This window comes from Canis lupus, chromosome 20, assembly GCF_011100685.1.
Source record: "Canis lupus familiaris isolate Mischka breed German Shepherd chromosome 20, alternate assembly UU_Cfam_GSD_1.0, whole genome shotgun sequence".
Classification (NCBI taxonomy): domain Eukaryota; kingdom Metazoa; phylum Chordata; class Mammalia; order Carnivora; family Canidae; genus Canis; species Canis lupus.
In genome coordinates, this window is record NC_049241.1 from 45,443,805 (window position 1) to 45,457,702 (window position 13,898).

General features: G+C 48.6%; 1 protein-coding gene and 1 non-coding gene across 2 annotated transcripts; both read right to left on the minus strand.

Moving 5' to 3' along the window:
* Positions 1-538: 538 nt before the first annotated feature.
* RPL18A (ribosomal protein L18a) lies at positions 539-4,057 on the minus strand. The gene is made up of 5 exons (XM_038566876.1): positions 3,899-4,057; positions 2,448-2,627; positions 1,675-1,804; positions 917-1,026; positions 539-687 (listed from the first exon to the last, which is right to left on the minus strand). Exons 1-5 carry the CDS (start codon positions 3,914-3,916, stop codon positions 595-597), a joined length of 531 nt encoding a protein of 176 aa, XP_038422804.1. The 5' UTR covers positions 3,917-4,057; the 3' UTR covers positions 539-594.
* Positions 1,170-1,303, minus strand: LOC119864844. Its single transcript, XR_005375323.1, has one exon. It is a non-coding gene; the product is annotated as a small nucleolar RNA SNORA68 (small nucleolar RNA).
* Positions 4,058-13,898: the final 9,841 nt, after the last annotated feature.

Below are 13,898 nucleotides of genomic sequence, written 5' to 3' on the forward strand. Positions count from 1 at the left end.
CAGCCATAGCACAGCAAGCTGTTGGTCCTCTCTGGCGCCCCCTCATGTCTGGCCTGAGTATCCTGGACTCAAAGACCAGGGTTCTGAACCTGGAGAGGAAAATCTGCATGTGGCATGAACCAACCCTATAATCCTGATTCCTTCCAGGCACCGGACTGCCCACATCTCACCAAAGACATGGTGGTTGTGGTATGGGAAGCCAAAGCTTGTTATCTAACAAGGAAGGACAGGTTTAGGGACCAAATCTTGTGGCCTGCAAGACAAAGATCACAGCAGAGAGCCACCTGATAGGGCGGAAAACCGGGCCCTCTGGCTCTAGGATCCTGCTAACAGCCCTGGGGAGCCAAGTAGGCAGGAGAGAGAGCATTTGGGGGTGTGTGGCCTCTGCCATTCTTGGAGGCTCCCATTCTGGAGAAACCAGGTGTCTGGGCCCCACTTCAAGAGAGGAGAAGCCCTCCCAGGGCAGAGAACTCACAGCTTGGCTGTGCCCTTTTGAGTTCTGCAGGGTGTACAAAGAAAACAAATGTGTCTGAGCGCCTTGGTTTTACCCGAGGAGTTTATTTGAGCAGACTTGGGCACCGGCACGCTCTGCATCTAAAAGAAGGTGTTGGGCCTCTTGGTGGTGAAGCGTGGCTTGTGCTGACGACGCAAGACCCGATGGGGCAGTGGGAACTTGATCTTGGAGTCCTGTGGTAAGGAGAGGTGGGTGAGGGAGGTAAAAGCCTCTCAACCTTGTCTTCCAGGGCCACTGAAGTGTGGCCACCCCCCACTGGGCTCCTGCGTCAAACCCAGTCCCTCCCTGCAGCTCCCAAGGCTAGGGGACAGGGGAGCAGCTGGGCCAGCTCCATGTTCCAAGGGAATGTGTGTCATCCCCCTGCCCACCCACCTTACCCAACAGGGCCCTCAGAGCACTCACGTGGAACTGCTTGACCGCTGGCCGGCGGCACTTGCTGGCTGCAATCTCCTCCACCTTCATGATCTGGATAGAGTGGGCCCGGGCACGGTGTCGGGCACCCATGTCTCGGTCTGCAGGGAGGGAGGCAGGGCAAATGTGTACCCCAACATCTGGGCATTCCTGAAACCTCCCATTGAGTGCTGGCCTAGAAGTACCCCAACTTAGGGACCAGGTGGTTATAACCTCTGACTCCAGCAGGTGCTGGCATTATCAGGGGTGTAGAACCTCCAAATTCACTTTGAGGAGCACAGCCACAGCCCCCCAAAGGCGACGAGATCCACTTTGCTGTTAGCACCTCTGTTTAAACCGCTGCTATGAGAAACAGCAGTTCTTGGGTTGAGGTGCTGGGGTCTGGGCCCTGGCAGGTTAACTTGTTCTATGTGTGCCTGGGGCCACTAGCACCAGATCCTGACTGACAGGGCCCGGGCTAGACTCTGGGTGGGAATTATGTCTACACAAGTCATCAACTCCACAGGTTCGCCTGCTGCCAGGTTCCAGAAAAAGATGTACCTGGAGCATCCTCTCTACTCTTGCTCCCTACACAAACACCTCCTCTGCATCCCCCATCACCACCCCCAGGACTCCCCGCCCTCCAATCCCAGAAGCCTCTTGCATTTGTCCTGCCTCAGTCTGGGGAAGAGGGGAGCGCAGGCCCAATGGGCTGCAGATGGCTGCAACAGGAGTCTAAGGAGGGACTGGGCACAGGCCCCATGGCTCACAGCACTGGGTGACGGCGCCTGCGGTGGTCAGATCCCGGTATTCCCGGTACATGTTGTGGGTGCCACTGCGTGAATCATAGCGCAGCCAGATGCCGAAGTTCTTCACCCGCAAGGGAGATTTCTCGAACACCTAGATGCCAAAGACAATAGCGGAGGCCAGGGTGGTGAGTGGGCTCCGACCCAGGTCCAACTCACTGATCCTGTGCCCTTGCTGTTCCCAAAGAAAGCCCAGCCCCAGGCCTCTCTTGCGTCTGTTTCCCAGTCCTTGAATCTGAGAGCATATGAAAGCAATCTGCTGTACTAGACAAACCCCATGGCAACAGCAGGGTGTACAGAACAGTCCAGGCTAGCATACTTCTCCCATGGAGACCATCAACTCAACTCCTCCCAAAACTACTCTCTCAGACCTATCTGGGCCAAAAAGCAGCTGCCACCCAGTGCAGCGTATGATATACAGAGTCCAGTGCCTATCACTGCAAATGTACCCAGGTGACAGCATCTCTCCACACTTTATACGTGAGGCCCAGCGAAGGTGCTGGCCTCAACCAAAGTATCCAAGCATGCCAAGGCACAGCTTCCTGGGCCTTGGGCTCTCTCATTAGGAAAAAAAACAAGAGGTATCCATTACATTCCAAACTAGGGCTTAATTAGGGCATGTGAACAAGCCAGGGGTTATGAAATCTGCGAACTCTGTGGGGTGAGAAATGCCCCTCACAAGAAGGTATAAATCCACTCCAGCTCCCCCTAACCCCCCAGTCTCAGACATCCTGTACCTGTCCACAGTAGACAATTTCTCCAGAAGACTTCTTCATCTTCTTCAGTTGAGACACAAAGTACCAGAAGCGGGACTTGGCGACAACATGATTAGGTGCAAAGATTCGCATCCGATACAGGGGCGGAGTGCGACATTTAGGGGTGGGCAGACAGCGCCCTACCACCTTGTACTCTCGCAGCTGAAACAGAAACAGAGGTGAGGTGGGGCCTGACCCAGAGCCCTGCCACAACTGTGAAGATTCACCTTACTCCCTTCCCCAAGCCCAGGTGAGAACTGCATCCCCAAAGTGACAACAGGATGCCCCATCCCAGGGCATCCATGAGGAATCTGGGTGACTGGATCATGCCCCACCGTTCCAGACTTCCCAGAATAGGTACTGAGGGTGGGGAAGATGAACTAAGATGGCTAAGTATCCTCTGCCTGGACTCAGGAAAGCTGGGCAAGGCTGTCAATCTCACTGTCCTTCCCTTTCCATTTATATTCGTGAAAATAGCTGCAGTCTAGATCTGCAACCTCCTTTCTCCACACATCTTTGCAGCTCACATCTTCCCAAAGTCCTCTTTAGCTCTGGGACCCAAAGACAGTGACCAGCCTGGGATCTGACAGCCCACACCAGGCAGAACCAGGACAAGAACCCAGTTCCCTTCCCAGTCCTGCTGCTATGGGACCTGCAGCTGCCTCTGTATTCCCAGCAACAATAAAAATGGTTTGGATTTCCCAGTGGAAACTCTGTTTACACGGATGCAAAGACAAAAAAAATCCGCCAAGGCCAAACCCCGTGACATAGTGCCAAGAACCCATCTTTGTAACGGACTTGCCAACGTTTTATCAATATGAGAAAAAGCTAGCCCTAAATACCACCCGCTCAGGAACGGACCTATGCAGCTGGCCTCTTTCCCAGATGGAAACTGAGGCTGGGGAGCTGTACAGGGCCCGCCCTGTTTTCTCCCGAGGGCTTGCTCTTCCATCTCTGCACCACAGCGCCCTAGGATTTTACCCAGCACTTGCCACAGCCATAAGGCTCTCACTCCCCGTGTCAGCTCGAGTTTACAGTTTCCTTCTACCTTTTCACAGCCCCGCCAGTAGGAAAGAAATACTACTATGTCCTCCCACCATTCCACTTTGCAAACGGGAAAACCGAGGCTTGAAAACTCGAGGTCCCGTGACTAGAGCGTCCAAGCCGCGTAACCTGTCCCTTCCCCTGGAAAGAAGACCCGGCCTCCCCGGCCCCCGCGATTCCTCAGCGGGCCGGGCCCACGGCACAAGCCTCCCCACGCGGTGCCCGCAATGGCCGCCATGTTGGCTTGCACCCGAGAGCGATGGCGCGCGAGGGCGCGGGACCCAGTCAAGAGTGTGCTTCCCCTACGCGACCTACACCGCTGGCCGGGGCCCCCGATTCGATCCGCACTGCACTCCCCGGCCCCCCAGCCCGCCGCGCGCTCGCCTTACCGTGCCCGAGGCCTTCATAGCGTACTCTCTGCTCTCGCCGCCACACCAAAAAGGAAGTAGATGTCCTCGCGCAGCCGCTCACCAAGACTTCGTTGCCGGAAGTCCCGCCTCCCACAAGCCGCACGCCCATTGGCTTCTCGATCCGACGCTCAGCAAGATGTGCTTTTTCATTGGCTCCAGATCCACCAACCTTCCACAGCCCCTCCTTCCTTCGCAGCAAGACTACAACTCACAGGAGGTAGCTCCATTAGCCCCTCCCTTTCCACCTTGGCCGTGGGGGAGCGTCGCATGAGGCATGCCGGGAATTGTAGGCACCCGGGGAGGTCTGGGTGGCAGAGAGTGCCACTCCCCGGGTATGGTCCTGTGTAGAATTTATTTCCTTACTGCTTTATATTGCACGAAGTGACTATTTCCTAGTGCACTGTTTTAATTCCTTTAATGATCTTTTGCTATGTATATTTAATATTTTTTCTTTTAAGATTTTATTTATTTTTATTATTTTTTAAAGATCTTATTTATTTATTCATGAGAGACAGAGAGAGAGGCAGAGACACAGGCAGAGGGAGAAGCAGGCTCCAAGCAGGGATCCCGATGTGGGGCTCGATCCCGGGATTCCAGGATCACGTCCTGGGCCAAAGGCAGGCGCCAAACCACTGAGCCACCCAGGGATCCCAAGATTTTATTTTTTAAGTAACCTCGGCACCCAAGGCTGGTTTGAACTCACAACCTGAAGGTCGAGTCCCGTGCTCCACCCACATACCTTAATTTTAATGAGATTTGGAAATGTCACTTCTATATAGATTATTTCCTCTTTCTCCTTTTGTCTCATTATTGTTGCTATTGTGCTATTATTCTTATACGTATTACATCCATATATGTTACAAACATAACGATACATTGTTATAATTGTTACTTAAAGTTGTACAGCTGTTAAAGAATCTGAGAAAATAGAAGAGGACAAGTATGTATTTATAGAGTTTGTTACATTAATTTTCTCCGTTTGCATTTCTGGTTCTAGTCACTTGATTTTGTGGATTAGCGTTACTAGCGGGTGTCATTTCCTTATTCCTATACTTCGCTCACCTGCTTTGTACTATTGTCAAATGTATTATGTTTTGAATGTTATAGAGAGCTGATGACACAATTATTTTTTAAATATTTTATTTATTTATTTATTTATTTATTTATTTATTTATTTATTTTATTTGTTTATTTGTCAGAGAGAGAGAGAGCACAAGCAGGGGGAGAAACAGGCAGAGGGAGAAGCAGGCTCTCTGCTGAGCAGGGATCCCAATGGGATGCTGGATCTGAGGACCCCGGGATCATGACTTGGCCGAAGGCAGATGCTTAACCAACTGAGTCACCCAGGCATCCCTCGATGACGCAATATATATATATAAGATATGTATTTTAAGATTTTATTTATTTATTCATGAGAGACTCAGAGAGAGGCAGAGACACAGGCAGAGGGAGAAGCAGGCTCTATGCAGGGAGCCTGAGGTGGGACTAGATCCTCAAACTCCAGGATCACTCCTGGGCCAAAGGCAGATGCTCAACCGCTGAGCCACCCAGGCGTCCCAAGTAATATATATTTTCATACAATTGCTTTTTTAAATCAGCTAAGTGACCACAAAAATGCATTTGTGCTGCTTTTTATAATTACAGAATGGTCTTTTTTGTGGTCTTTTCATTTTTTTTGTGTGTGTTAGGATTAACATCTAGGGTCCTTTTTTAAAAAGATTTTATTTATTTATTCAGTGAGAGAGAGAGTGAGGCAAAGACGCAGGCAGAGGGAGAAGCAGGCATCATACAGAGAGCCTGACGTGGGACTCGATCCAGGGTCTCCAGGATCACACCCTGGGCTGCAGGTGGCACTAAACCGCTGAGCCACCAGAACTGCCCTCTAGGATCTTTTCTAACTTCAGTCTTGAGCCAAACATGAGCAGGAAATAGGCAGTGCCTTCTTGGTGGATATTGAGGTCTTGAAAAATCGGGAAATTGGAGGGAGAGGAGCATGGGGGACGAAGTGTAGTCAGGGAACTAGGCAGCCTCCTCCAGGCTCTGGCCCCTTCCCTGTGCAGACGCTGCTGCGAGTGTCCACGGGGTGGCAGCAGAACTCTTGCCTTGCCTGCAGGGCTGAGGCCAAGTGCCAGGAGCTGGTGTGGGTGGGGCCAGCACAGGTTCGTATCCCACAGAGCATTATCTCTCTGGGCCTCAGTTTCCCCATCCATCAGATGAGGCTAGTAATAGTCCCCAGCTCCTGGGGTTATGAGATTTAAATATTTGGTGTCTAGGGTGACAGAGGCCCTAGCCCTGGGGCTGTGTGGCTATGGCAGGGCTGGCTCTGGGCCTCAGTTTCCCCAGGCTGCAGCCAGGAAATGGGAGAGTAGAAAGAGGTCCTGGAAAATGAGAGCAGGCCTGCGGCGCAAATGAAGCAAATGGAGTGCTGGGAGGGCCAGAGAGGAGCCAGAGGAGGGGTTGCGGGGAGGTACAGGGTGAGGGAAGAAAGGGCCCCAAGCCCCGCCGCAGCCTTGGAGTCTGGTGCTTGTATCTCCAAGGCCCCGGGTCAGGGTGACCCTAGCAGCTGGAGCAGAAGGAGGAATCCCGGAGGTGAGAGGCAGGTGTGTGTTGTCTAAAGTTTGTTAAGAAGATAGTTTTTTTTTCCTTTCTGGCTCTGCTTGGAGAGCGCTGCCCTGGCCCCTGCCACGCCTCCCATCCTCCTACCTGCCCCCTCCCTCCCACGTACTCCCTCCTGGCTGCCCCTGCCCAACCTGGGTCAAGTGGGGAGCCCAACTAGGCCAGCTGGTTCGGGCTTGGTGTCCCTTGGCCTGTCACCACCATTCAGGCCCAGCCGAGTTCCTGTCCTCCCAGTCTTTGTTCTTCCGTTGGACCTGGACGGTGCCCGACCTTAATCCAGGATCCTCGGCCATACCCAGCCTCACCCCAGCTTGGATCACCACCGTGGTGGTCACAGCCTGAGCTGCCCCCATCCGGCTTCCCACCTTCCTGGTTCCAGGCTACCAGCACCTCCATCTTTCCAGGACTCCATGCAGTGACCCAAGATTCTGCTCCTGTCCCTTTGTCCCACAATTGCCCCCAATCCACTCATTCCCCTGGACTCCAGTTGCTGCAAGGCCCACAGGCCCTGGCCTTCTGCCCCTAATTGTCCCTGCTCCTGACTCTCCTAAGGCTCTCCTTCCCAATTCTATCATTCATTCATTCAAGTATCTCTAGGTGCCAGACACTGGAGGTCACCGCAGTGATCAGGACAACCAAATACTCCAGGCTTGCAAGACATCCTAATACTCCAGGCTTGCAAGACATCCTAATGGGAGAAATGGACAAAAACAAGATAAATAAGGGCCACCTGGGGGGCTCAGTCGGTTTAGCATCTGCCTTCCACCCAGGTCATGATCCCAGGGTCCTGGGATGGAGCCCCAACCTGCCTCTCTCTGCTCGGTGGGGAGCCTACTTCTCCCTCTCTCTCTGCCTGCAGCTCCCCCTGCTTATGCTCTTGCATGTGGGTGCTCTTTCTCTGTCAAACAAATAAATAACATCTTTAAAAAAAGAAAAACAGAAGATAAATAAGAATAGGCACCACAGCAGTGTGATGTGTACTGGGGAGAAAAATAAACAAGCAGGGGTGTCTCTTTAGGCTCCATGCAACTATTGTCACCCACCCCCAGCCAGGGGCCAAGGTCCTATTTCCCTTTTCTCAGCCTAACTGGAAGAGGATCCTGGAGCATTGTGAGTAGGGAAAACACAACAATCTGGAGGCTCTTCTATCCTGTCAGTGGGCCCTCCTGAGCCGGTTTCCCTCCTGTATGGGGGGAATCACAGTCCATACCTCTGAGGCTGGTGCAGGGATTAAATGAATTGCTCTGTGTGCAAAGCTATAGTGCACTGGTGAGCACTCCATGTGTTTGCTCTTCTCATGATCAATTTAATTGCTTTGGTTCACGGTCAACTCCTGAACAGCAGTTCTACTCATTCCTATTTCCTCTCCCGTCCCATGTGCTTACATACATTCCCTTTTTTGAGTAAACACTTACCTTTAAATGCTATTAACAAATAGAAAGCTCAACAGGCATGAAAAGGTGACTGACAACTATCTCCCTCTTTTGTCTACCGTAGCTCCCCAGTGGCCACCACGGGAACGAGTTCTATAATTCTGTTTATGTTTCCCCAGCAAAGGGTCTCCTGCATCCTCATCATCTCTTTCTATGCAAACCAGAGGGTCTTCCCACACTGTCAGCATTGTGCCGCCTTGTTCTTTTGCACAGTTGCATAATATTCAGTGGTGAGAATGGCCAGAGTTTATACTGCAAATCCCCTGTGGCTGGACCTTTAGGTCATTTCCAGCTGGTTGCTGTTACAGAGAGCCCTGTGATGAATCCGTAGCCCTGTACAGGTATCACTCCCACGAGGCTGATTTGCTGGAAGGAGCCTTGCTGGGGCCAAGGGCATTTTCTCCTGCTTTTGCCTGATTCCTTCCATCGGGCTGGGCCATTTCCACTCCTGATGGCACTCATGAGAATCGGTGCAGAACCCTGGGATAATACACTGAAGTCTTACATTTTTATCTGTGTCCGTCTAACAGGTGGGAAACAGCCCCATGTTATTCCTTCCTGGCCCCACCCTTTCAACTTTGTTATTTATTTTATTTATTTATTTTTGTTTTTTAAAGATTTATTTATTTATTCATGAGAGACAGAGAGAGGCAGAGACACAGGCAGAGGGAGAAGCAGGCTCCATGCCGGAAGCCCGACGGGGGACTCGATCCCTGGTCTCCAGGGTCACGCCCTGGGCTGAAGGCGGCGCTAAACTGCTGAGCCACCCGGGCTGCCCTCAACTTTGTTTTTTAAAAAGATTTTATTTATTTGAGAGAGAGCAAGATTGAGCACGAGCAGGGGCAAAAGACAGAAGGAGAGGGAGAAGTAGGCTCCCTGCTGAGCAGGGACTCCAGTGTGGGACTGGATCCCAGGACCCCAGAATCATGACCTGAGTGAGCCAAAGGCAGACGCTCAACCAACTGAGCCACCCAGGCGCTCCCCTTCTCAACCTTTTTAAGTGTAATTGGAGTACACTAAATCGCACATAAGTGAAGTGGGCGCCTTGTGCAGTTTTGACAAGTATGTGAATCTAGGAAACCATAGCCACAGTCAGGATGATGAACACCCAACATACCCCCGCCAGTGTCCTGCACCCCTTCACAAGTGCCTTCTTCTCTGCACTTTCATTGCCAGGCTATCTGATCTGCTTTCTACCACTAAGAATAGTTCGCATGTTCCAGAATGTTATACATAAGCTTTGTGCTTGGCCTCTTTCACTCAGCATGATGATTCTGAAATTTTTCCAAGTTGTTGCCTGTATCAGTAGTTGATTACCTTTTGTTTCCTTTGAGAGAGAGAGAGAGAGAGAGTGTGTGTGTGAGAGAGAGAGAAGGAGCACACATGTGGGGGGGGGCAGAGGGAGAGGAGGAGAGAATTTCAAGCAGCCTCCATACTCAGTGCTAGCTTGATGCCAGGCTCCATCTCAGGCCCCTGAGGTCATGACCTGATCCAAAATAAAAACTTGGACACTTAACTGACTGAGCCACCCAGCCCTCTTCCCTTTTTTTTTTTTCAACCAAGTTGTATTCCACTGTATGGCTGGGCCACAGGTTGTTCATCTACTCACCGGGATGAACATCTGGGTTGTTTTCAATTTAAAACTGTCACAAATAAAGCTGGCGTGAATGTCCATTTAGAAGCCCTTGTATAGACGTAGGCTTTAATTCCTCTAAGTACTTAGGAAAAGAAAGGCTGGATCCTATGGTAAATGTATGTTTAACTTTCAGAAACTCCTAAACTATTCACCACAGTGGCTGCACCATTTTGCATTGCCACCAGCAGCACTTGTCAACACTTGTTATTGCCTGTCTTTTTAATTTTGCCCAACCTACTGGGCATAAAGGGCTATCTCACGTTGGTGTAGATCTGTGCTTACCTCATGGCTAAGGATTCTGTGTATCTTTTCATGTGCTTCTTGGCCATTCATATATCTTCTTTGGTGAAGTATTTACTCATATCTGTTGCCCATGTTATTACTATTATTTTTTAAAAAGATTTTATTTATTCATGAGAAACAAAGAGAGAGAAGCAGAGACTTAGGCAGAGGGAGAAGCCGGCTCCATGCAGGGAGCCTGATGTGGGACTTGATCCCGGGTCTCCAGGATCAGGCCCTGGGCTGAAGGCAGCGCCAAACTGCTGAGCCACCGGGCTGCCTGTATTGTTGAATTGTAAGGATTATTTAACACACATATTATAAGTATGTTCTCCTGATCTGGATCTTCCTTTCTGTTTTCTCAGTGCTTTCTTGGAGGAGTAGAACTTTTTTTTTTTTTTTGAAGATTTTATTTATTTATTCATGAGAGACACAGAGAGAGGCAGAGACATAGGCAGAGGGAGAAGCAGGCTTCCTGTGGGGAACCCGATGTGGGACTCGATCCTGGAACCCCAGGATCATGTTCCAAGCCAAAGACAGACACTCAACGGTGGATCCTCCCAGGCGTCCCAGAGCAAAACTTTCAAATTTTGATTTACCCTAATTTATCATTTTTTTCCAGGTAAGAAAACATTGCCTACCACAAGTTTGTTAAGATTTCCCCCTATGTTTTTTTTTCCCCTAGAAGTCTTATAGCTTTAGTTTTACACTCAAATCCATAATCAATTTTGAGTTAATTTTGTATATGGTGTGAGGAAAGGGTCAAAGTTGTTTTCTGCATGATGTCCAGTTGTTCTAACACCATTTGTTGAAAAGACCTTCCTTTTGTCCATTTAATTGGCTTAGTATCTGTGTTAAAAACCAATTGGCTGTACTTATATGGGTATGTTATCTATTCTGTTTTATTTTTTTAAATTTATTTTATTTATTTATGATAGGCACACAGTGAGAGAGAGAGGCAGAGACATAGGCAGAGGGAGAAGCAGGCTCCATGCACCAGGAGCCCGATGTGGGATTCAATCCCGGGTCTCCAGGATCACGCCCTGGGCCAAAGGCAGGCGCCAAACCACTGCGCCACCCAGGGATCCCCTATTCTGTTTTATTGATCTACATGTGTATCTTTTCACCAATGCCAAATTGTCTTGATTACTGTGGCTCTGTAATAAGCCTGAAAATCAGGTAGAGTAAGTCCTGTGACTTACCTTTTTAAAAAATGAGTTGGGGGTGGGGCACCTGGGTGGCTCAGTTGGTTAAAGCATCTGCCTTAACCAAAAAAAGCATGAGCTTTTGGTTAAAGTTCAGGTCATGATCCCAGGGTCCTGGGATCGAGTCTCCTGTTGGGCTCCCTACTCAAAAGGGAGCTTTCTTCTCCCTGTCCCTCTGTCTACTGCTCTCTTGCTGTGCTCTCTGTCAAATAAATAAATAAAACCTTAAAAAAGGAAGTACCCCTAGATACTTAAAATTTTTTGGTACTGCTGCAAATGGGATTTTTAAAAATTTTTCATTTTCCAATTATTGGCTATTATATAAGAATATATAGTATATAAAAATTCAATTGAGTTTTGTTTTTTTTTCAATTGAGTTTTGTATATTAATTTTTTTACCTGTGAATTTTTTTTTTAAGATTTTATTTATTTATTCATGAGAGACACAGAGAGAGAGGCAGAGACACAGGCAGAGGGAGAAGCAGGCTCCATGCAGGGAGCCCAATGTAGGATCTGATCCCGGGTCTCCAGGATCACACCCTGGGCTGAAGGCAGGCTCCAAACTGCTGAGCCACCTGGGGATCCCTGTGAACTTGTTAAATAACTGTATTAGTTCTAGTCGTCATCATAGATATAAATAATCATATCATCAAGGAGGAAGTTTTACTTCCTCCTTTCTAGTCTTTATACTTTTATTTATTTTTCTAGCCTCATTGTAATGACTATGACCTCCAGAGGAATGTTGAATAGAAGTGGTAAAAATGGACATCCTTGTCTTCTTTCCAATCTCAGGAGGAAATGATTCAGTCTTTCACATTAAGTAAAATATTACCTATAGCATTTTTGGAGATGGTTCTTACCAGTTTGAGGACATTCTCATTTACACCTACTTTGCTAAAAGTTTTGATGAATAGGTGTAGAATTTTGTCAGGTCTTTTCTGTATCCATTGAAATGGTCATATAATTTCACTATGCTTTAAATTTGTGTTTCTCAAAAATAAAATAAAATAAATTTGTGTTTCTCCTATTATGAGTGAGGCTGAGCATCTTTTTGTTTTTTTAAGATTTTTAAAAGATTTTATTTATTTATTCATGAGAGACACAGAAAGAGAGAGAGAGAGGCAGAGACACAAGAAGAGGGAGAAGCAGACCCCATGCAGGAGGCCCGATGTGGGACTGGATCCCGGGACTCCAGGATCATGCCCTGGGCCAAAGGCAGGCGCTAAAGCACTGAGCCACCCAGGTGTCCCATATTTTAAGATTTTTTTGAATTTATTTATTCATGAGAGACACAGAGGCAGAGACCCAGGCAGAGGGAGAAGCAAGCTCCTTGAGGGGAGCCCTATGTAGAACTTGATCTCAAGATCCCAGGATCACAACCTGAGCCAAAGGCAGACACTCAACCACTGAGCCACCTAGGTGCCCCTGTGGGTTTTTTGTTTTGTTTTGTTTTGTTTTGTTTGTTTTGTTTTAGGATTTATTTATTTGGGCAGCCCGGGTGGCTTAGCAGTTTAGCGCTGCCTTGAGCCCAGGTCGTGATCCTGGAGACCCGGGATCAAGTCCCACATCGGGCTCCCTGCATGGAGCCTGCTTCTCCCTCTGCCTGGGTCTCTGCCTCTGTGTGTGTGTGTGTGTGTGTGTGTGTGTGTGTGTGTGTCTATGAATAAATAAATAAAATCTTAAAAAAAAACAGATTTATTTATTTATTTGGAGGGGGGGAAGGAGAGAGAATCCAAGCAGACTCCATGCTGAGTATGGAGCCTGACACAGGGCTTGATCTCACAACCCTGAGATCATGACCTGAACTGAAATTAAGAGTCCAACCCTTAACTGACTTTGCCACCCAGGTGCCCCTCTTTTTCTGGGTTTAAGAATGATTTGCATTTCATTTTCTGTGACTTCTGGGTTCATATCCTGCTAAGTTAATGGGATTTTTTTACTGTTTTCTAGGAGGTGCTTGTGTAATAAAGATACTTGATCCACGATATGAGTTCACATTTGTTTCTAGTTTCATTTGTTTATTCTTTGACTGCATTTTGGGCTTTTTGCCAGCAGAAAATTTGGGATATTTACATCAGTAAAGTTTCCAATTTGTCCTTGAGCAAATTTTCTGGGCTCTACCTCCCTGAAACTTCCTGATGGAGCCTTCACATACTCCTCTCTGGAGCTGAGGGTGTCACCTTTGTCCTAACCCTGTTCCCTTCCTGTTCGTTCTCGAAATACCACAGTCACTATCACACTAGAGTTGTCAGGAGCCTAGAAAGTCATTGTCCTTCCTGAGGGCTGAGCCTCCATCTCAGGGCCAGGGATGGGAGTACCTTTCATTCTTCTCTGCTGAAGCCACCCAGGAAGTAAAAGAAAAATACTACAGCAAAGTCTCCATGCAGCATTTCCTGCCACTAGTCTGCTGTATCTCCCATTGCACCAAGGTCACACTCATATTTCTCCCTCCACCCACAAGGCCTCACTGATGCTTCTAATCAAGTCCCTGACACCCTGCCCTTCTCAGAAACACTGTGATCTGATCCAGTCACCTAACCTTCGCCTGGGCTCTTCCCTCTGCATGAACACTTCACACCTCCAGATCACTCTTTGGCTAATCTTACTTGTCCTTGGATTTCAGTATAATCAGTCATTTCCTCCAGGAAGACTCAGGGAACTCTTCTAGCAGCCTGGCCCCGAGGGCCACTAAAACAATTAATTATTGGGTTTGTTTGTTTTTTAAGATTTTATTTATTTATTTGGGAGAGAGAAAGCAAGAGAGAGTGAGCACTAGCCAGGTGAGGAGCAGAGGGAGAACCTGAGTCCCC